Genomic DNA, 23,386 nt, shown 5'->3' with positions numbered 1-23,386 from the left:
TAATCAAAGGGAATTTTTATCCTCTAAGTTTGCATACATTTCAGATTTACATTATACACATATATAAATACATATGTACACTAATATATACAACAAGAAGAAACAAATAAGCAGAATTCATACAATTGAAATGTAATCACAAAATTCCTTTTCACCCAGAAAAAATGTAAGCAAAGACTGAGTGCCCTCCTATTCGTTCTAGGGAGTGCACTTCAAAGTAGTCAAACACAATCGGTTCGGTTAGATGTAGAACTTAAATGTGAAGATTGTGTCAATGAATAATTCCAAATAGATTTTATAATTTGAGCAGACTCCTCTTTGTGTAAAGTGTTGACGCGGTCGCGTTTCGGCCTTCCGACCAATCTTGGCCTCCTCAGGACAGGGCGATTCAAGGACTTATGCCACACAGATCTGGATGAACCCTTTGTGTCACATCGCCGTGTGAAGACACTCCAATACGACAAAAACGCCTCTCGGGGGGCACTGCCTTGCTCAGCTATATTGGTAATAAATTCTGTGATTTCAATACTTCAAAAACTCTCGTCAAGCGATCCAGTCACTCCACAAGAACTCCGACTTTCAACGCGCTCACCAGCTTGTTAACAGCATGAGAGCAATGCCTAGATTGGTTAGGGGAGTTGGCTGGACCCGAGGGGAGAAGAACACCGGGATGGAACGAGGACGTGCAGCAGGGGAAGTGAGCTTTATTTCATTCTTTTTTAAATGTATTTTATGTGTATTATGCCCTAACTGGCTGACATGCATTTTACATTATTGTTTTAAAGTTAAACATTTTAACTTTAAAATGATAACCTAATGCATGTTGGCATGAATTTTAGTTTTTGCACCCATTTGTCCACCCCACTCCACAGCTGACCGCCGCCACTGACTCTATGCCACTCTATACCACTCCACACCATTTTGCTCTAAGCAACTCCAGTGTACACCGCTCCACTCTGACACTCTACAGTACGACACTATCTTGTACGACGCTGCCCTCCACTGTACTCTATAACACTGAACAACGCTTTACGAATTAAGACACTTTTTTGCCTCAAGTACTGCCATTTGTCTCCTTTGCTGTTTTCTTTACTGTGTGCTAGATTACAAAAAAAACTGTGACCAGGGATTTGTTTTTATGATTGTCAAGCGGTGCTTCGTGATCTCGCCCAATTATCTGGTGACACGAGGACATGTCGTGCATCGGTCGGTGATTTGGTCGGATGTGGGCCTCCTTTCTTGAGCTGCTGTGCTGTGTCTGCATAAGTGAATAGCTAATGTGCACAGCACACAATAGAACTTTAGCTTCCAGTGATATCTGATGGGACGTCCTGCCCTGCACAGCCGCAGCACAGAGACTGCTTATCATGTGTCCGTGGGCAGCTGCATCTCAGGGAAGAGACACTCAGTCTGTGGCGGGGGGGTGGAGGAGAATCTGCTGCCTACGGCATACATTCCTCAGGAGACTCGCCTGAGTGAGGCCAGTGTCAGCTCGTTAAGACATCCAATTCCTTGTCCTCTGCATAAGGGAGACAGATTAGAAAGGAGGGAGGGGGGCGCCAGGGGGGTGGGTGGTGAACACGCTTCGTGGAGCACTTATATACTCATTTCACAGCTTCCTTGGAGAAATTCTTATGGGATTGTTTATTCAAATTGTCTTTTTTTTAATTATTGTGGGTGTTTTTTCTGCGTATTGACTGTGTATTTTCGAAGTTCAGTTCAAGTATATTGTTCTCCAACTTGACAATTTGAAACGGTTTACTTTATAGTTTTACACTCCTAAAGGGATCATGATGAACGTTCGAAGAAATACTTGCTGAGATCAAAATATAGAGAGCCGAGCTAAGGTAACAAAAGTTCTCACAAGAGTTAAACACAATATAACTGCAGAAACCATGAAAAGCCGTACAACATTACTGCAAATTAAAGCAGCGTACAATACCAGAGAGAGAGAGAGAATGTCTTACTATAAAACACCATCAAAATCCCTTAAAAAATTGCAGAACAAGGGGTTTTATTCTTGTATAACAAAATCTAGAAAAAACAAACGAATACATTTGCCAGAAGCATTGCAGCTATCTCTCACCCCGAACCCACCACTCATTAATTAACCTTGATTGTTAATGGTTGCTGAGACAAAGCTCACTGTACAGCAGGCTCTGGTCGCAGGGCATTACCTATGGCCGCACTGTCCGCCGGCTGTAAGCCTATACACTGGTCTTTAACACAAGGCCACTCGTGCACTTCCAGAGTGCACTTCGCACAGCCCTTGCCTATGGACAGCAGGCTCTGGTCACAGGGCATTACCTATGGCCACACTGTGCACCTACTCCGCTCGGCAGCAGAGCCCGCCGGGTGTAAGCCTACACACTGGTCTTTGACACAAGGCCACTAATGCACTTCCAGAGTGCACTTGCACACAGCCCTTGCCCATGGACAGCAGGCTCTGGTCTCAGGGCATTACCTATGGCCGCACTGTGTGCCTACTCCGCTCAGCAGCGGAGCCCGCCGGGTGTAAGCCTACACACTGGTCTTTGACACAAGGCCACTAATGCACTTCCAGAGTGCACTTGCACACAGCCCTTGCCCATGGACAGCAGGCTCTGGTCACAGGGCATTACCTATAGCCGCACTGTGTGCCTACTCCGCTTGGCAGCGGAGCCCGCCGGGTGTAAGCCTACACACTGGTCTTTGACACAAGGCCACTCATGCACTTCCAGAGTGCACTTGCAAACAGCCCTTGCCCATGGACGGCAGGCTCTGGTCACAGGGCATTACCTATAGCCGCACTGTGTGCCTACTCCGCTTGGCAGCGGAGCCCGCCGGGTGTAAGCCTACACACTGGTCTTTGACACAAGGCCACTCATGCACTTCCAGAGTGCACTTGCAAACAGCCCTTGCCCATGGACGGCAGGCTCTGGTCACAGGGCATTACCTATGGCCTCACTGTGTGCCTACTCCGCTCAGCAGCGGAGCCCGCCGGGTGTAAGCCTACACACTGGTCTTTGACACAAGGCCACTCGTGCGCTTCGAGTCCATTTCGCATAGCCCTTGCTCATGGACAGCAGTCTCTGGGAGTAGGGCATTACCTAGGCTGTACTGTGCACCTACTCCGCCCAGTACCAGAGCCCTCCGGGTGTAAACATACACACTTGTCTTTGATGCTAGGCTCCTCCATGCACTTCTAGAGTTTGTTTGCACACAGCCCTTGCTCACGGGCAGCAGTCTCTGAGATTAGGGCATGACGCGCCCAGTCTTCTTGGCTGCAGTGTCTACTACTCACTACCTTCGGTTGAGTACACCAATACTTTGATGCAGACCTGCACCTGTTTCATGTGGCTCCAATCTGCATGCTGTTAGGCTGGACGCAGCAGGCTCTGGTCTCTGGGCAGGGCCTACTGCCATGCCCCCACTCCCCTTGGGTGCAGAGCCTGCAACACGACAGTCTCTGGAAACAAACACAAACTGCAGTCCATTTTAACTTTAAATGTTATCTTTTTTTGTATAGCTCTTTCCATATGCGACCTAACAGTACTGCACATCAGCCATCAATTAGGCACACTATTATATTTGCACTCTAGCACATCTAGTTCCTTTCCCCAAGAACAAGCACAACAAACATCACAAAGGGAAAAAAATCCATGACCAGTTGACCTTTCCGCACCTGGCTTGGAGCAAGCCGGGATCCTCCATTGCATGTAGTGTCAACAGTTATCAGGATGTGACTAAGCTTGGAACAAATGTCTTTGTTGGGCTTGACTTGCCAGTTGGCCCTGGCTAGGTGTGAGGGTTATCAGTATTGTTTTTCATTACTGTGTTTTTGATATTTTATTAACATTAAATAAATGTTCCTGGATGGATTGAAAAAGCAAGCTAGAGCTCTACTATCCACCTCTGTTCGCCTTCTGATAAAGTGTCGATTTTGTATCACACGCGTCTTTGAAACGTCACACATAAGCAAACCACAAAGGTAGAAAAGCCCAGATGTAAATGAGAAAACCTTGGCAGCTATAATTCCCCGTTATGTTTCTGACCATTCCTTTGTTATTCAGTATCATTCTATTTCATCTTTTACTTTGACCATGCTTTGCTGCAGCGTGGGCTTGTTCTGTGGCTGATTGTGCCGCTTCGACTTTATCATCAGTCAAGCACTGCGCAAGTTAAGAGACGAGTGCTGTGATACTCTGCGTTTGTCCCACCCTTAGTGGAGAAGTGTGGCTCAAGTGGTTGGAGCGGCAGACCCTGATGCAGAGGTCTGGCCTGGGACCAGGGTTTAATTCCCGCCTCGGCGGGTCTTGGGCTCAATTTCCTCGGACCTGATAATTCTCGCCTCGGTGCCTATTCTAATCATGGGTCCCACTCTGCAACTCTGGTCAATAGCTTGCTTAATCTCCACAATGGCCCCAATAGCGCTGGGATGCCCGGCTTCACCTTGGGGGTGCCCAGGAGTGGACATTTCCCAGGGAAAAGCCAGGAAGGGTTCCACAGCGGTATGCGTACAGCGCCAGGAAACCCCGGTTGGGGTATAAGTGTGCTTTACAAGTACAAATTAATTTCATTTCATTATTTCACTTAATTTCATTACCCAGTCTTTCCAGCCTAGGCGGGTGACAGCTGCTCTTCTACAGGAATCCCACTTCTTTTTTCTTCTGACCAGACTGGTTGTCCAACCTTGGATTGACAAGGCTGGCTTGGTTGTGATGCAGATGTTGGTCCTCCGGGGTTTAAGAAGAGAACTCTTCAGATTGTGACCAAGCAGAGCCTTCTTTCTGGACTTAGAAGTTTGATTTTGTTCTCCAGCCTCCTTTTCAGTGCTGAGTGATGCACCCCAACCCATCGCTTATTACCTACTGATTCTCCCTGTTCTGACAAAGTGGGCAGGCATGATGAAAACTCGCCCTGTCTATCATCATGAAGCTGTTTAGGATGGGTACGTTCAGCAAACCGTGTCCTGAGACCTTCTTTTTTTGTCGGACTGTTCTGCCTTACGCATTAGTGGATGACTGCAAAGACCAATATAGTCCTTCTGTCCTGACATAACCTGCTGTGTAAAGGTTTCACTGTAGTTTGAAGCTCAATATTTGTTTTCCTTGAATAATGCAGATACAGCCAGGACGCTCTATGGGCTCTTTATTTTATTTTCCCCGGATGCATATTCTATTGAATGCTTAATTCAGAAACTCTGTCCATCACCACCCCTTGTTGTTTAATTTTTTTTTTTTATTCTATTGAATGCGGCACAAGTAATGCAGTTAGCTTATGCTGGCCCATCAGGTGCTGGGTGAGTGGCTTTCTGACAGAATGTAAGAAGTCAGAAGTTTAAAAAAACAACCAACCAACAAAGATTCGCAGTGCCGACGTAATGGATGGATACATGAAGGGTTATGCACACCTCCGTGGGTTTCACACTTTCAGGTTACCTTTGTGGCAGGTGGCCCACGACACCCAGCTAATCCTCTCCATCACCGACTAACCCGACAGCACCAACCCCGCAGCCTGCCCCGTCAGGTGTGTCCTGATGTCTCAAGATAGTGGTGTGGGAGATAACCAGTTGATCTGAGACTGAAATAATGTGTGTCTCAGCCACGCACCCTGCATACAGTTTGGTTACAAACAATTGAACCAGGATCACATCACCAGTGCAGACATGGTGAACATACAAAAGATACTTCATTAACGGTTCATATTTTCAGTTTACCTGGGTTGCGGGCAATTCCAACACGTGGAAGGTGTAATCTGAGGGTACTGCCTGGCACCCTGCCTTACAGCGCAAAATCTGTCAGGGCAGACCAAACTGAACTTCACTGCTGTCACCACCAGAACGCTGAACAGAGCATGGCAGTAGTGCATGCCTCACCAGTGGCTAGTGTGTGTACACCGACCAGCGCCAAGGGCCATGACTAAGGGAGCCGAAGTCTGATTGGCTGATTACAGCACCGGGCTCTGCAGTCTAGTCTTGCGCTCTCCAGACTTGCACTGAATTCACTGCGCCGCAGTACGCCGGCAGCTATTTACTCAGCTCTAGCTGCTAGTGCTTCCTCTCCAAACAGGACCAGTAAGCCTGAAAAAGTTATCGGATTGAAAAGAAACGACCTTGCCTTAGCAAGCAGGCGAGTTGAATGTTTGTGGCATATCTAAGATGTACTCTAATTCCTTGCTTGGGGTTGAGCATAACCCCACTCTGTACACCCAAGATTTTTAGATTTTTAACTCAAAGCAAATTCCAGACCCCCTTGGTCCCAGCTGTCTCACATTCTTCTGGCAGCACCAGGATTCCATCAAGGCCTTCATAGGTGCCTCTACACTGTCTTACCCCAGAATCTGCTGCACATCAGCGCTCACACAGAACTGACTACAAAGAAAGAAGCAAAGAGCCTGCAATAGGCGACTGTTTGTTGACCAACCCATTGCTGCAGCACCGTACACACCGAATACACCGACACACTGAAAGGGTGCTAGCATTACTCCTACCCATTGCCAGCACTAGAATCGTTTGTCAAAAAATCTTCAAAATGACCGAAAATGCTGCTGTTTTTTATCCTGGTCATTTGCGCTTTTAGGTAACTCCTCTTCCTCGCTTCTCAAGGCCTCCCCTTCTAGTGTGAGCTTTTACCATTTATTAAGTAAAGAGCTTAGGAAAAAAATACAAAGTTACATGCTAACAACCCATCTTTTACTTCCTGTGTGCCGACCAGGCAGGGTAGTGTTCGTTGAGCGGAAGGTTTTCTGGTTTTCTGAATTTCCTGTTGTAAGTAAGGAACAGAAGGGTTGGTCGAGCAGTGCGAAGACGCAGTGCGCGGGGTCCATTGTACACATGCGAGGGCCGCCTGTCTGGGCGGTTTGGTATGCTCCTTTTGTGCTTCTTTGCCTCCCGACACCAAGCAGCATAGAAAAGGCTTAGTCCCTCTCAGCCCTGCTTGTTGGCCTCCCAGGCAAAATAAATCATATTGAGCAGTATTTATCTCATCTGTATATTCAAAATGGTTTCAGGGCGCTGGAGAGTGAAGCTGTAATGAGCGTGCCTGTCTTCTCGCAGAAGTTATGAGCTTTCTTTCCTTGTTGAGGTGTGTGGTGCGCGTGCAGCAGAGACGTTTTAAGGCATGGCCAATGAGCCTCTGGCCCAGGGCACAGCCTTTCAGGGACCCCGGATAGAGCTCTGTTCTGTAGAGATTATTGCCCTGATGACCTTTAATAATTCTTAAACAGATTGTTTTAAATACCGTTTTTCCTTCAAGTTATTTTTATTGTGATTGATGTGTGAGTCTATTACAGACATTTTGCAGAGAAATGTTGTTTGTTTCATGCAACATCCATTAAAAAAAAAGTTTCTTTTAGGTCCAAACAAGACCTCGCATATGAGAAATGGGGAGGCTGTCACAAAGATTATTTGCTGCAGTATTAGTGAGCTGCCTGCAGTTATGTTACAATATTGAAAACGCACATCACTATCCCTGAATATTAGATGCAAACATATTTAGAATTTGGACAAGTGTGCCTGGAAGTGGCCTGGCCAAAGACGCATGAAAGAGCTGGATTTGGATCATAAATTGAAAACTGTTCCCAACAGGGGACCACAAAATCCTCAAGATGTCCCCCACGCACACTCCGTGCATGCACGCGCAACTGTTTTCTCAAAATGCTCCGCATCAATGTTAGTCCTTTCAGGCAGCAACGACTCTCCTCATAGGCTGTTGTAATGCCTACCTCATTAGAAGCAAGGACGTAAACGTCAGAGGTGACGTTTTCCGTTCTCAGTGAAGGTTCAGTGGGCCCGTTCTAGTTTTCTGGTAATATGTGTTCCCTTTTTCATACGCTGTGTACTTCTTTTTCCGTTTATAGGTCGTAAAGTTGGCAATCTACGGCATGCTCCCGAAGACGCTCCTCCGAAGGACCATGATGCAAAGGCTACACCTCTTCCCCGAAGACGTAGGCACCTCAAAGCATTCCGAAGAGTGTTTAGTGATGGTCATGTTGTATATCGTACGTGTGTCATGTTTGTCATAGTGCAGCTGTCTCCTGTGTGTTTTGGTGTCCAGCAGTGAAGTGGCGTGAGGTGGAGATGGGAAAGTGAGAGAAATCACCCTCAGAAGGAGGTTATTGCAGCGCTGACCGGCCTGTCACTGGGCAGGGCACACACAACCCACAGACCCCCCCCCCCCCCCCCCACACGCACATCAATCCTCCCTCCTGCCCCAGCATGGCAGTATGTTTACATTCGTGACACTAGTAGTGACATGCCGAAGAAGTAGAGTGACCGGATTGTGACAGCCGAACACCAGGGCATTCTATAAACAGAGAAGTAGGACTACAGTTTTCATCCACCAGGGGTACAGTATGGTGTCACTGGCAGCGCTCACCGGCATAGAAAACGGATTGGGAAGCACCAGGAGGACATCAGTGCACTTTGTGCACACAGTATCATCTGTTAACTTAACTGCATCACACTGGCCCCTGCTGACTAATTCTGCACTAAACACACAAAACCTTGTCTCCCTCTGTGTTCAGCTGACCTTCTCTAATAGCCGGGACATGTACTAGAATTAATGAACATTGCTGAGACAAAAGGTGAAAAACAGGGACACTCCTGGCAAATATAGGACGCATGGTCACCCTAAGAAGCAGCCCTCTGCTGCATGTTCCTGTGCCACACTTCTCCCTGAAAGAAACACTTATGAACGCTTTGGCACTACACAACCCGCTAAAGGGCAGTAATGACATCCTAGCAGAATACCAGCCTCTATTCTGCAGAGTTAACAGGTGTCTGAAGCAGGGTTGGATTGGGATTGAAAATCGGCCTGGGCACGCAAAAAAAAAGTGGCCCACATTTGCATACTACGCTGCCGCAAAACACTGCTTCAGCGAAATGTTATTAAAAAGGTGTGGTGGGGGGGGGGGGGAGTGTTAAAAAGAAAATGCAAGGATTCGTTAACACTGGTGAAACACACCTGAAGACAAGGGAGGCCACTTTTGCTCAGGCCCCCTCCCTCGCTCAATATGCATACATTAATGGGCCGGCCCAGCAAAACAAAAGGAGTGACACCTCTGCCCCATGGTAAAAGGGAGGTAATGGACGCCAATTTACCTCCAGAAAGGCCACTCAGAACCCAACTGGGCCGTTGGTGGCATGGAACAACTCAGAAACCGCCCAAATCGGCCCCCAGGCTGCTCAAAAAAGCAGCCCACAGCTGGAGCTCTGACACCGGCCCTTCGGGCATTGTCCGAGTGCCCTCATTACCAATCCGACGCTGGTCTGAAGACTCCCCTAGCGCTGTCCATAAAGAGGCCTTCACGGCACTGTGAACGTAGAGGAACAGTGTCACCCTGGGGAAGACCGTGCAAGAAGTGGAACAGCAATGGGATAGCGAGACATATCCAAACCATGGCTTCAGAACATAACCCTGCATCTTAAGACCGCTCAGTCTCCCACTTGTAACAAATCCGCCATTATCCATAGCCAACAACCGGCAGCATCAGAGCCCGTGTCAGCGAGGTGACTAGAACGGAATAGGACTTCTGCACACAAAAAAACTGCATATCAGAGCTGCGAGGGGCCAAAAAAAAGGTGGAGTGCAAGTCCATGCTGCCTGCAGTGCATTACGAGACCCAGCCTTGCATAAAATGAATGGCATCACTGCAAAGTATAAGAACTGCTTTTACAGCCCGATTTGCATTAAGTGCATCCAAGAGGTGCATAAAGTATCAACCAGCCTGCTTTCTCCACCCTTTCCACGTACTGCTGCCTCTACTAGCATGCAGCTTTAGCCCTATGGTCTAGATAGAGCACCACAGTGACAGCCCTCCCTGTGCTTACATTGGGGGAGTGCTGCAGCATCCCCTGCAAATTATCACCTGACAAAAACCCCACTTATGAAAACGACCCTGCAGTCCCAAAGCAGATTCTATTAAAAACAAAGTTCCTCTGCTGGAATTCTCCCCTCTAACCCCCAAAGGGTGGAGACACAGTTTATAGTGCCGTGTTAGAAAACCTGCAGCTGTGCTACCGTGTTTTGTCTAGAAACATTAGGAGATGGTGTTGACCAGGCTCAAGAGAAACAATACGTTATGTTGGTCGACCTTGAATTAAATGTTCACTAAATCCCAGGAAAAGTCACTGAATAACAAATAAAATGCATAGCGTGCTGAAATAATATCATGTCCCAAAAACAAATGTATTCTGTGTCTGCGCAAAGCGTAGGCAGTCTAAAGCTGCAAACATGTGTAACAATGGGAGACCCATAGAAGGCCCGGAAGGGAAAATACGACAGTATCGGGGATCAAAGGAAGACGTCTACAAAATGACCAAAAGACGATGGGCCTTTCAGAACATAAAATGCGATACACATTATTGATGGTGCCCCCGTGTACTAATGGCGTTAAACACCACAAGGGCAGTCCAGCAAACCTGAACCATGGACAATCTGTCAATACAACTAACAATTGGTTCAAGAGAGGAAGCAATATAAAATTATGCTCAGCAAACAGAGACTTGCTGAGTTTACTAAATAAAAAAGAGAAATGTAATTGAAAAACAGGGATGGAAAAGGAAAAAGAGAGGAAGAAGTACAAAAGAGAAAGTTACACAAGAAGCCTTAAGAACATACACATTTATCAAAAATTGATCTAAATTTATTATTTTTTAATATAAAAGGATAAAAACAGAGATGCTCAAGACAGGGTGCTGGTATACAAAACAACATATTCCAAAAGCCGACAAGTGGCTACAAACAACAGTACATGTTACGCAAAAAGGAACAACATAAACAAAAATTAATATGTCCTTATATATTTTTTAGGCCACACAGGCGTCGACACTGCTGATTACTGCGCGGTCATCCTCAGGACTGAGAGATTCCTTGAGCAATAGCAATCTGAATAAAAACAATAGGCCCAGTCTTTGATTGAAGGTCACCCGCAATAATTCATAAAGGAAGATTCCAGTAAAAACATTTTTTTAAAACTTTCTTAATTCACAAGTTTTTGTAGGCAGTCCTTCATAGACTCCAAATGGTCATAAATCCACTTTAGCACTCGCCCATTTAATCGGTGAAGCAGGAAGAATTCCGCTAGCAACACAACATTTTTATTTAGTAAACTCAGCAAGTCTCTGTTTGCTGAGCATAATTTTATATTGCTTCCTCTCTTGAACCAATTGTTAGTTGTATTGCCCGTGTACTAATGGGGCACCAAGCAAGACAATAGCTGAAATGTGGACCCCCCACCCATGGTGGAATCGCTCAATAGCCTTACTTCCTCGCTACACAATGAGCTTCACCCTCTGATTCATTATTTTCACCATTTATAGGGAGATTTCTGTACATCTTCCTCTCATGGTAGCGACAGGAGACATTCTGCGCAATTTCGGTTCACCGATTCTAATTACCCCAGCACGACCTTGTCACTTTTAGTTACCAGATCACCTGCATTTCAGAACATGTTGTTTGCACTTTACCATTAAGAATGTATTATGTCACAGTAAGAATGTACAGTTCTCTGTCCCTATCTGAAATTACCAAAACCTGGAGCCCTTGTACCTGAGATAATAGACTTCACATGCAAGTGCCCTCTCGAAAGTCTGCATCAGTGTTGGATGATAAACGTAAGCATTTGTTGCGCTATATATTTGTAAAGCCTCCTCCTCTTGTGTTTGTATTCTACTTAAACAAAGACATTTCTACATGGAGTTTGATATTACTCTTGACCCTATGTAGTTCTGGGTGTGATGATGTACCCACTTCCTTGACCGGTTATGTTTCTCAATTGTTAAGGGGACCAAAGCTTGCAATCTAGGTTACTGTTTTGAAAAACAGGCTGTCTGCGACTGGAGCCTACAAGAACACTCTAGGAAATCCTGTATCCTCATTTAAAAGGATGACGAGAAATCACTAGGACAGAGTAGTGTACCATTTCCATTTAATAGGAACATTTTCAATAACATGAGAACAGAATCTGTTGCAATCTAGGTTACTGTTTTGAAAAACAGGCTGTCTGCGACTGGAGCCTACAAGAACACTCTAGGAAACCCTGTATCCTCATTTAAAAGGATGACGAGAAATCACTAGGACAGAGTAGTGTACCATTTCCAATAAATAGGAACATTTTCAATAACATGAGAACAGAATCTGTTGCAATCTAGGTAACTGTTTTGAAAAACAGGCTGTCTGCGACTGGAGCCTACAAGAACACTCTAGGAAACCCTGTATCCTCATTTAAAAGGATGACGAGAAATCACTAGGACAGAGTAGTGTACCATTTCCTATAAATAGGAACATTTTCAATAACATGAGAACAGAATCTGTTGCAATCTAGGTAACTGTTTTGAAAAACAGGCTGTCTGCGACTGGAGCCTACAAGAACACTCTAGGAAATCCTGTATCCTCATTTAAAAGGATGACGAGAAATCACTAGGACAGAGTAGTGTACCATTTCCTATAAATAGGAACATTTTCAATAACATGAGAACAGAATCTGTTGCAATCTAGGTAACTGTTTTGAAAAACAGGCTGTCTGCGACTGGAGCCTACAAGAACACTCTAGGAAACCCTGTATCCTCATTTAAAAGGATGACGAGAAATCACTAGGACAGAGTAGTGTACCATTACCATTAAATAGGAACATTTTCAATAACATGAGAACAGAATCTGTTGCAATCTAGGTAACTGTTTTGAAAAACAGGCTGTCTGCGACTGGAGCCTACAAGAGCACTCTAGGAAACCCTGTATCCTCATTTAAAAGGATGACGAGAAATCACTAGGACAATGTAGTGTACCATTTCCAATAAATAGGAACATTTTCAATAACATGAGAACAGAATCTGTTGCAATCTAGGTAACTGTTTTGAAAAGCAGGCTGTCTGCGACTGGAGCCTACAAGAACACTCTAGGAAACCCTGTATCCTCATTTAAAAGGATGACGAGAAATCACTAGGACAGAGTAGTGTACCATTTCCATTAAATAGGAACATTTTCAATAACATGAGAACAGAATCTGTTGCAATCTAGGTAACTGTTTTGAAAAACAGGCTGTCTGCGACTGGAGCCTACAAGAACACTCTAGGAAACCCTGTATCCTCATTTAAAAGGTTGACGAGAAATCACTAGGACAGAGTAGTGTACCATTACCATTAAATAGGAACATTTTCAATAACATGAGAACAGAATCTGTTGCAATCTAGGTAACTGTTTTGAAAAACAGGCTGTCTGCGACTGGAGCCTACAAGAACACTCTAGGAAACCCTGTATCCTCATTTAAAAGGATGACGAGAAATCACTAGGACAGAGTAGTTTACCATTTCCATTAAATAGGAACATTTTCAATAACATGAGAACAGAATCTGTTGCAATCTAGGTAACTGTTTTGAAAAACAGGCTGTCTGCGACTGGAGCCTACAAGAACACTCTAGGAAACCCTGTATCCTCATTTAAAAGGATGACGAGAAATCACGAGGACAGAGTAGTGTACCATTACCATTAAATAGGAACATTTTCAATAACATGAGAACAGAATCTGTTGCAATCTAGGTAACTGTTTTGAAAAACAGGCTGTCTGCGACTGGAGCCTACAAGAACACTCTAGGAAACCCTGTATCCTCATTTAAAAGGATGACGAGAAATCACTAGGACAGAGTAGTGTACCATTACCATTAAATCGGAAAATTTTCAATAACATGAGAACAGAATCTGTTTTTGGACAATAATTTAATAAATCACACCAGCTCAAAAGTACCTGTGAATTTAAACTTCTTACCTGGAAGATTGCTTTCCTAGTGTCCTTCCCCCAGTCAGGAGGTTCTCTAGGATCCTGATTTATACAAGATGGCGCCAAGTTTTTTTTGAATGTGGATATAATGGTCCAGTTAGCGAAAGGTTAAGGACACGTTACTTTTCAGAACACTTGCTCTATATGATCAGAAGGCTTGTTCAAAGGTCCACAAATCTCTAGTGCTCCCTAGCTCAGCTCTTATCCTGTTGTTTTTACATCCATTTTGTGACTTAATCATAATTAGAGGTGAATGCTGTAATATCTACACAGGTGAAAAGGGAAGGAACTGCACATGCATATTATGGATATGCATAATTCCCACCTCGTGCTGAATTCAAATATCAATATACATTATTCAGGGTATTTTCGATAATCTGGAGGATTCCCAATGTGTGTGTTGGTACTAAGAGCCTGCTGTTTAGAGTACTCTATTTATTACAGGAAGGAACGTTTCCTTCGTTCATGGTTGATGTAAAGGTTGCCTAATGCCTCTGTATGTTTCTCATCAGATTATCCCTGAAGATATTCTCAAGAATCTGGTGGAAGAGCTCCCGCAGCCACGCATAGTACCCAAGAGGCTTGATGAATATACACAGGAGGAAATAAATGCCTTTCCAAGAGTCTGGACGCCGTAAGTATCTGTGGGGATCCTGAAAGATTAACCCCTTAAGTGATGATGGTTTTAACACACCTTATATTTCGGATTGTGTGGAGACCTGATTTGGTATGTATGTTTGAGATGAATGGAATACTCAGAACCTACTAGAGAACAAGGTTTCACATTTCATTTTTATAGTTTAATCAACATTCACGTTAGGCAATGTCATAGATAGAAAGCTATTTTTTTTATACATAGGAACATAGTATGAAAGATGTCCATCTCTCCTCCCTGCTGTCCAACTCTTTATAATATGCAGTAGGGTTTTGATGCAAGCGAGAGTTCCCCCGGTCCTGCCTTTTTCTCCAGGTCAGTAATTCTCACTCTAGGTACGATTTCCACAAGATAACAAGCTGCTGATTAGAACCCGGACCGCTCTCTTTATCTTCTGCTATATATAAAACTGCACATTTACCACAACTTTTGTTCTTCTGTGGTTTCAGTGCCATGTTCCCTTACTATTATGAATGTTTGGGTAGCTGGAGTCCAGATTCCTGCTGATCACTCATCCCTGCGGACACATAGAAGATGCTCTTTGAATCTAGCTGCCTTAGCTAAATACAAGGATTAGCTGCCCTATCATGTGGTTTCATGCACCTCTGATGTTACTTGGTGGAGCGGACATGATGAGTGGATGGTACCGCCTCATCATCCAAGGCCAGGGGTGTTTGCCCCCTAGCATCCGGGGGCTCTGGCAAGTTATATGGCTTGGGGCTTTGCCCTCTGGCGTCCTGTGGCCTTCAATGGTTTTTTGGATGGTGATTCAGAGCATGGGTCTCTTTAGAAAGATGCCTCGAGGCAAGTCACCGATGAGACTCCTGATACACTGATTCAGACTCCATACCTAGGAGATTGGCCCATACTGCTCAACTTAGCATTACACCAACCTCGTACCTAGTGCGGCTTCTCTTGGACTCTGTTGAAACGTCTCGGTCCTTGAGTTCTTGGGTTCCGGGCCTGAACTCCTGAGGGTACTCCTCAGGTGAGGTCGGTCAGTATGGAGAGTCAAGTGATGCACTCAATTGCAGTGGTCACGTCATAGGTTACCAAGAAGGACGGAATTCCTTTGTCTGACTCACGTTTTTGGAAAACTCACCAACCAATCAATGATGGCTGTTCTGTTGACTCTCAGTGCCACCCACTAATTCTCTTCTTACCACCTCACGGGGGCCATAACTGAGAACCCAAATTGTAACCTGATACAACTGAAGATCCTTCTTTTTTTATTTTTATTTAATACATTTAATTTCTGAAAATAATCTGTTCAGCACATTGCCATAAGAAGAAACGCAGTAACACAAGAATCACTAGTGTTAGTTCTCTTCCTCTGAAGCACCTTGTGGTAATGCAGCTGTGTTAAGTAGTTTATGTTTCTGTAATTACCTGGGAAATAAAGGGGTGCCCTTGTAGTTTTCAAATACCAGCAGTTATTTGAAAGGAGACCTTTTTAGTGACGGGCTCTTCAGTGGTGCGCCTCTGTTCTGCCTCTAATCGCCTGTGTTTTATGGCACATGCCCTCATGCTTTTTACTGTACGAGTGCTGCTGTGCTGGGAAAGCATCTGTTTGTAAGAAGCCTCCCTCTGTCCTACGTGTGAAAGTCGCACTCTGCAGCTCTCCAGGCACTGAACATGGGCTTCAGACGGCAAAGACCATCATTTGGAAAGATAATAAAACGCCTAATGAGTCCCTGCATGCCAAGTGTAAGCTTCAAGGGCAGGCAGGAGGTGGAAATTACAGACCGCGGCTCACCGGTTCAATCATTTTCCTTTCATTGGACTCCAACATTAAAACGCACCTTATTGTTGTAAAACATTATAAAACCGGCATTTTGAGGGCGGGAAGGAAGGCAGGCAGAAACAAGGCGGTATCTTAAGTTGTCTTGTTTGTGGCTGCTTCTATAGCACACTCTGTGAAAACAAGCCGCTTTTGGTTGGGTGACGGTTTACAAATGTTCGTGCAATAAACCACACTCCAAGCCATATAGAGTGTAAAAGACCATTTATTAGGACAAGGTTGCAACATACTAAAATAAACATAAACCGGTACTATCTCACTCTCCCCTTGCTATTCGCAAGTCATTATCTCCTTTGCTTCACTCTTCCCCATTTCACACACTGACCTTATTCCATATACCCAATCTCTCTGTCACCTGTCCTCCAATCATCCACCCTTGAAGTTCCTTCGGTGCTCATTGTATCCCACGCCCCGCCATCAGTCCCCGTGCACCCTTCCCCACCCCTGAGGGGTGGATCAGCCAGTCTGTGACTCACCACCCCTCCAAAGTACCGCCTAGCCTGCAACCTGTACTAAACTGGCAACGCTGTAACCTACTCCAACTCCTGTAACCTGTAGGGTGCGTGGGCGGTATCAGGAAGAGGCCGGATCCTCCTCTCCTGACACCTATATAGCCTACCTAAAACCCTCCCCTTCCGCTAACTAGCCCTATCCCTGCTTTTATTTATTTATTTATTTATTTATGCAATTTTATATAGCGCGGACTTTACCCGAAGGTGTCAGAGCGCTTCACAATAGGAACAGAAATTATACAAACTGAGAACATTACACGAGCAACAGATTGCAGAGGCATACGTTACGTTACATACGGTAAAGTGATAATTGTGAGCAAACAAGAATACATGAGGTAGTAAAAATTGTGAGAAACCAAAAATACATGAGGTAGACAAGGTAGTTGTGACACTTGTGAGCAAACAAAATACATGAGGTAGTAAAAATGTGGGCTACCAAAAATACATGAGGTAGTAAAAAGTGCACAGGAGGAAAAAGTGACAAGTGTGCAGGCTACAAGAGAAAATAGATTATAATTTGCGGTATAATATTGCAATATATGTTAGACACCTTTGTCCTTCCAGTCCCTGCACGAAGCACCCCGGGGGAAGACTGGTCTGCGCCCCACACTTCCCCCACGGGCCAACATTCTCTTGCGTTTTGTCTGTTGTGCACCCGCAGCTGATTCCAGTCCAGAACTAACCCGGCCTCTGCCTGTCACTCGGCAGCCATTTTCTTCTGTGACATGGAAACTCAGTGGTGGGTTTTTTATTTTGGCGATTGTGGGAAGTCCGACTTGGGGAACTTCCTGCCTGGTATCTATATATTAAAAAAAAATAATGTTCATGTATAAAACACACAATTTAAGTTTGGATGTTGTGCGTTTCATTGGTATCTCATGCTGTGTGGGCTGCAAACACTACTTCTAGAGACAGGTTTGGAATCGGCCTTATTGTCCTCTTGGTTGATGTCATTGTTCCTTTTAAGAATATATTGCATGAGGAGACCTGCAGGGCCATCCAAGACCCGTGGCCATTAAATGAGTTCAGGCACCCGGTATCTAATCAATACCTTATTAATCTGTTGAGGCGACTGGCGTCCACTCACTTTGAAAAGACTGGTGCTGCCTCAAAGGGTACAGACCCTGCTGAAAGCACAGGAACTGGGCACCCCGTTCACTGGTTGAGAGGTAAGCTACAGCGATCATTTGCGTGCAGCAGGCCTTTGTTCTCTTGGTCCCGGTGCCACTGCACCTGCTGCACCTTTGATAGCCCCACTTCTGGTCACAGCAGCCACACAAAAGCTTCTTACAACTGCCAAGTGGAAGCAGCTATGCCTTCTACTTCGTTGCAGCGGGTTGGACATGGAAAGTTTCCACTGAGAGTGTTGTGGTTCATGGCGTCATGTTCCAGACGTTGCATCTCTAACTTTGAGTGTTGCGTGAACGTTACACTTATATGAACCTGCCTGCCAGGGGCAATCAGTCCATCACGTGCATGTATAGCTGGCACTACCATCCACTGCCAGTCTTCTTGTGAATGGCAAACCTGTGTCACCGGAGCCCCCAAGACATATCAGCAGAACATGTGTACACTTTAATGGGACATTTAAGAGAGTAAACCAGTATGTAAATACTGAGAATTAATCATATCTGATTAACAGGCAAGTGACCTTTCCTGACTATCCTTCAGTAATATCTTTCCAGCATAGTTTATTCCTTTTGTCTTTGCCACATGAGCAGTGACAGCTTGTTCTGAACCACTTCCGAAAAGCAAATTGGAGAAGTGGTTTGTCTGCTAGAGAGCGAGACTCGAATATGTCGGTGCAATGAGGCTCAAGCAGAACACAAGCAGCTCTGGCTTCATTGGGCTGGCAAATGTGTCTTACAAACCTTTCTACTGATCAGCTCTCCAGAAGGGCATTTGCTAGCATGTTTCTCATTGTGTGCTGTACCAGTGCATGGAACATATTGTTAAAGGTCATTATATCGCTTTTTGGTTTGTTTGGATTTGAAAAGAAATTAACCACATGGATATATTGCTGAATGTGATTGTTAGGTGCCCCTCAGTCTCACAGGTCTCAAGCTTAAAAATACATATTTGTGTCTACACTCTCTTGGATCATGTAGTCAGATAGTCCACTTTTGTACAGCGGAGCTCACATCTTGGCCCGATACTTGAAGTTTTTCTGTGCCCCAAAAAGGTTTGCATTTTGAAAACGTTATTTTTGGATGCGATTCGTAAAGCAAGATTTATATATGTGTATATATGTATGTCAGCAATAAAAGGTTTAATCTGTCGTGTGTACATTGTGCAAAGTTTGACAATTTGGATGAGTAGGTGTGGGTGTTTCCAGGAGAGGGCCAAATGAGGTGTCAGATGTTTGCAGTGCACGAGGTGAACACCCACACACTGATGACCCTGTCTAATTACAAGCTTTTCTTATGCATTTCCAACTTACTGGCACTTCTAAGCTTATGCCTGGAGACAAAACTATACAACGCCCTCATTGATCGAGGTGTCAGTGTGCTCAAAGTGCATGAACATTTCCCATTGGTTAACCGTGCTGGTCTCCTCTTTTGTGCCTTTCGCAAGCAGTGACCAACAAAGTCCTTATTTGCTTGGTCTTTTCCACTCTTCCAAAGACACCTAAATGCAGGTACTGCAGCTTGTGGTACCCTTTATTGGGCTAATTAAAAATAGAATGTAAAGATAGTACAATTTGGAGGCCTTCAGGGTCCCACGTGCTTCTTCCTAGAGTGAAATACTTTTTTTTCAAAATGGGATTATACCCACGTCTTTGATGGATGGATGAGCACTTCTCGTCCAGTAGTTTCTAAAGGCCTGCTAGTGGCTTTTACATTTTTCCCCGTCCGTTGATATTGCACAAGCATTTCCAACAACAGTAGTACTTATATTAGTCCGCAGTAATAGTCACATTGTGAGTACCCACGCTGGGCGACTATCTTGAAAATGTACTTTCGAATTCTTGTACTGTTCCAAGGTGGGCTCTTTGTTACTTCTAAATGAGACATGTATATGTAACGTGAGAACCATCATGGAACACTACACATATGTAAAAAAAATAATACAATTTCAGCATGTCCTCTCGCCATCCTATTACCTTAGGCAGTGTTTGCACCACAATTGGGCAAACATTTGCAAAGACCATACCTGCGTGCATTGCACAATCCAAATTAAAAATCAACAAACAGATCTTGACAAAGGCAAATAGCCAGACATGATAGAAGTTACCACCCTTAGTTAAAATGCAGCCCCTCGGAAAGCTCATTACAAGGTCTTAGAAACAGACCTGTGCAGCATTGTATGTGGATTGGAATTTTTAATACGTTTTCCATTCCCGTATGAGCTCAACTTTTCACAAATTCACGGTTGTGTATTTAAGAAAACATTGTGGTAAATGTAGATTTGCTGAAAGTGAAAAGGGTATCGAGCCAAGAAATTGAAACCAGCGCTGGCAAAGCCGCTAGGTCTGACCTGGCGAATTGTTTCTAAGACCAGTAGCACTAAATTAATCAATCCGGCTTCAGCCCACTACCTCGGGTTACATAAACATTTCTACAAAAGAATCATTCGGTGAGCTGGATTAGCAACTTAGAATGTGTGCCTATAGTGGAAGTTAAAGCCGCAATTTAAAGATGTTCCTTGTGTGAACGAGCTTTAATTTGAATTGATTATCATTCATTCACTGTTCAGGATAAGGATGAAAGAGGATATATATAGTAGTTTTCTTAATGACTTTTTGTTTGTTTAAGCCATCTTTTATTTTTAGGTCTGAGAAAGACCTTTTGTGGACAATACCAAAAACCTACAGTGGGCTTAGAGCCAGCCCATTGCTTCCATGTGATGGCTTTATTGTCAATCGTATTCCCTTATTTGATGGTTTTCCTTCCTCTTATGTTGTCCCTCTCATGGACCATTGACACTTTTCCATGCTTTTGATTGATTACTTGTATCCTCCCAGTGCTGACTTTTAAGAAACTTGGGCCCACATGTATCAAAGACAAAACCGGTCGCAACAGGCAGATTCTCAGAATCTGCCCCTTTGCGACCGGTATTTTTGCATTTGGGATGCATCATCCCAAATGCAAAAACGCAATTTAAGTAATCTCTAAATTGCGATTACTTACATTTCCATTGCCTTTAAGGAGTCACAAATTGAGATTCCTTGACTGTAATGCATTAAAGTAAAAAAACGAGCGTTTTCACTAATAGGGGGAGCAAATTACCATGAAGTTGAACTTCATGGTAATTTGCAAAAACTTTGAAAAATGCACTAAAGTGCATTTTTTAAATTTCCATTTTACACACACACACGCCCTTGGGGCATGTGTGTGTGCAAGATGTACTTATATGCAGATTTCAGGGGTGCAATATGGTGTCATTTTGACACCCTGGCACCCTTGAAATTGTATTCTCAATTTGCGATTCTCAATTTGCGATTCTCCAATTGAGAATAGCAAAATGAGAATGTCTTCCCATTCATTCCTATGGGCCTTCCTTATTAGCAAATCTTTATATTTCGCTAATAAGGAATCGCAAATGGCATTGTTGATGCATGTGCCAGAACATTCTTTTTCTTCAATCATTTTTTGCGAGTGCATGCGTTTTTCCTCTCTTACCTTTTTTTTATTATTGTCCACCAAATACCCATGCCCGCACTCCATGTTACTTTCTGCCTCGTGAGTTTCCCCCTCTCCCTCTTTCATGTGCTTTTCTCCTCATGCTCCGTGTTTCTCTCTCCCTTGTGTGCTACTTTTAGTGCTGGGACACGACCAGGAACAGCTGTGTGCTTTACAAAACCCCTCATTTGTTTATTCATTGCCCCTGTGTAGCCCTTCTGCACCACCTGGCTTTATTTTTATATTCCTTCCACTCCCTCCCAGCACCCACTCCTCTGGTCTTTGCCCACCCCTCGTGGTCCTATTTAAAAATGTTGAAACAACAATTTTTTGTTCGATTTCTTGGAGGGCCCACAGGTAGCTCCCATCTGCTGCTCAAATGTTCTATAGTACGATTAAAAATGTTTTTTATTTACTGCACTAAAAAAACTAATAAAATGGCACCCGCATAATATTTTTAGGTATGCATATGTATGGTGATGTCTGGGTCAGATTGACCTATACAGCAATCAGGCTTTGCCGGATGGGCTGGTGTGACATATCACTCTGTGGGCTGGTTTTTTTAGCAGTTGTGGGCCAGTTTTAAAGGGACGCGGGCCAGGTTTTTATGTTGATTTCCCTGACATTACCACTTTTTTTTTCGCTGTATGCTTCACTAATGGGTAAATCAAGGGGGGGGAGCCAACACTGGATCCACCAAGTTGCACAGCCACAAGGGTTATGAATCCAATGAATTAAATCCACTTCAATAATCTTCATTTTTATCCATGTTTATCCTTTCTAATCATCTGTTTTTTTTTCTTTTTCAACTCGTTGTTCAATTCGTTACATTCATATCCATGTGCACCGCTTTCACAAAAATTCAAATGAGATAGGCAGGCCTCGGTATGCTGGTTAACCCCTGACGAAGGGAAAGTCTTCCCGAAATGCATCGGGTTGTTTTAATAAATCATGACAAGTGGAACGCTACCTGTGCTTCTGGGTCCAGTGTTGGCTCCCCCCCCCCCCCCCGTGATTTGTAATATTGTAGCGCAATGGGACGAAACGCGGAACAAGTGTGCATGCAGATAGATTTTGAATGGTTTACATGGATAAAAATGGCAAAAACATGATATGGTGTGCATCTCACCTCTCAGCTTATCACTAATGGGTAAGACTTTTATTTTGGTTCTCCTGGCCTATTTTTTGACCTAGTCCAATCCTGGGTGACACATGCGCCTGCATACTTCATCACATGTGCACTAACCTACTGAATGACCCGGGTCACTAGCTTTATGGATTGTACAAGCTATGCAACTGTTGCATCATGACACATTTTTTTCTGTCTCCTTTAATAAAAAATTACATTTGTTTGCACTCTAGGCATGCAGGCTTTCCCCATCATCATTTATTTTATTTTAAGTTATTTCCACTTTCTAATCCCTAGGCCGAAATGACACGGTGGAGGGGGCACTTATTTCTTGCTGTTCATATAATAGTTCGCACTAAAGCTTATTCTTTTGCTGTGTTTTGTGTTTTTTTCCAGACCCGAGGATTTTCGAATGAAATAACCGGGAATTCTCGGAGAAAAGAGAAAAAGCAGCATCACATGCATCTTAGTTCATTTTTGTAAAAAGGCCACTTTGTTTAAGTTGTATCATACAAATCATCATTCGCCTAGCTCTGAAGAGTATTGTAGAAATGGATGACTATGAGATCATTTTAACACTGAACAAAAGTTTTATATTATTGAGGGCAAATTTACAGTAGCGATACTATCTGTTCTCTTCTAATGCACATTGTACAAACCCATGCAATAAATTAAATATTTCAAATCAAATGTGATTCTGCTTTCAATTAAGAAAATATTTAAGGAAAGCTGAAAAAAGTCTGAAAGAAATTTGATGGATTTATTGGATTTAACCAGAACAGTGTCTCTACAGTGAACAGTTGAATCTGAAACCTACAAAAATAGTTTACAGCTGTACAAATACCAGACCAGAGAGCGTGCGCAGGCGTTCTGAATATAGAACAGCATGTTGACTATCAGATTTTTCCCCTG

The 23,386-nt window shown here is 44.0% G+C and overlaps 1 protein-coding gene across 2 annotated transcripts in view; it reads left to right on the top strand.

The window, feature by feature from the left end:
* Positions 1-23,166, top strand: part of MRPL13 (mitochondrial ribosomal protein L13) — a 116,669-nt gene extending 93,503 nt beyond the window's left edge. The window contains exons 5-7 of one of the 2 annotated variants that reach the window (XM_086967037.1): positions 7,840-7,926; positions 14,268-14,389; positions 22,871-23,166. In XM_086967037.1, coding sequence (XP_086823163.1) covers positions 7,840-7,926; positions 14,268-14,389; positions 22,871-22,895 — 234 coding nt within the window. In that variant the 3' untranslated portion in view covers positions 22,896-23,166. The remainder of the gene's footprint in view (positions 1-7,839; positions 7,927-14,267; positions 14,390-22,870) is intronic. The other variant, XM_086967038.1, reaches the window with a different exon arrangement.
* The last annotated feature ends 220 nt before the right edge of the window (positions 23,167-23,386 follow it).

The sequence above is a fragment of the Lissotriton vulgaris genome, chromosome 4_1, assembly GCF_964263255.1.
Source record: "Lissotriton vulgaris chromosome 4_1, aLisVul1.2, whole genome shotgun sequence".
In the NCBI taxonomy this organism is placed as follows: Eukaryota; Metazoa; Chordata; class Amphibia; order Caudata; family Salamandridae; genus Lissotriton; species Lissotriton vulgaris.
This window is presented reverse-complemented; position numbering and strand designations above follow the sequence as displayed.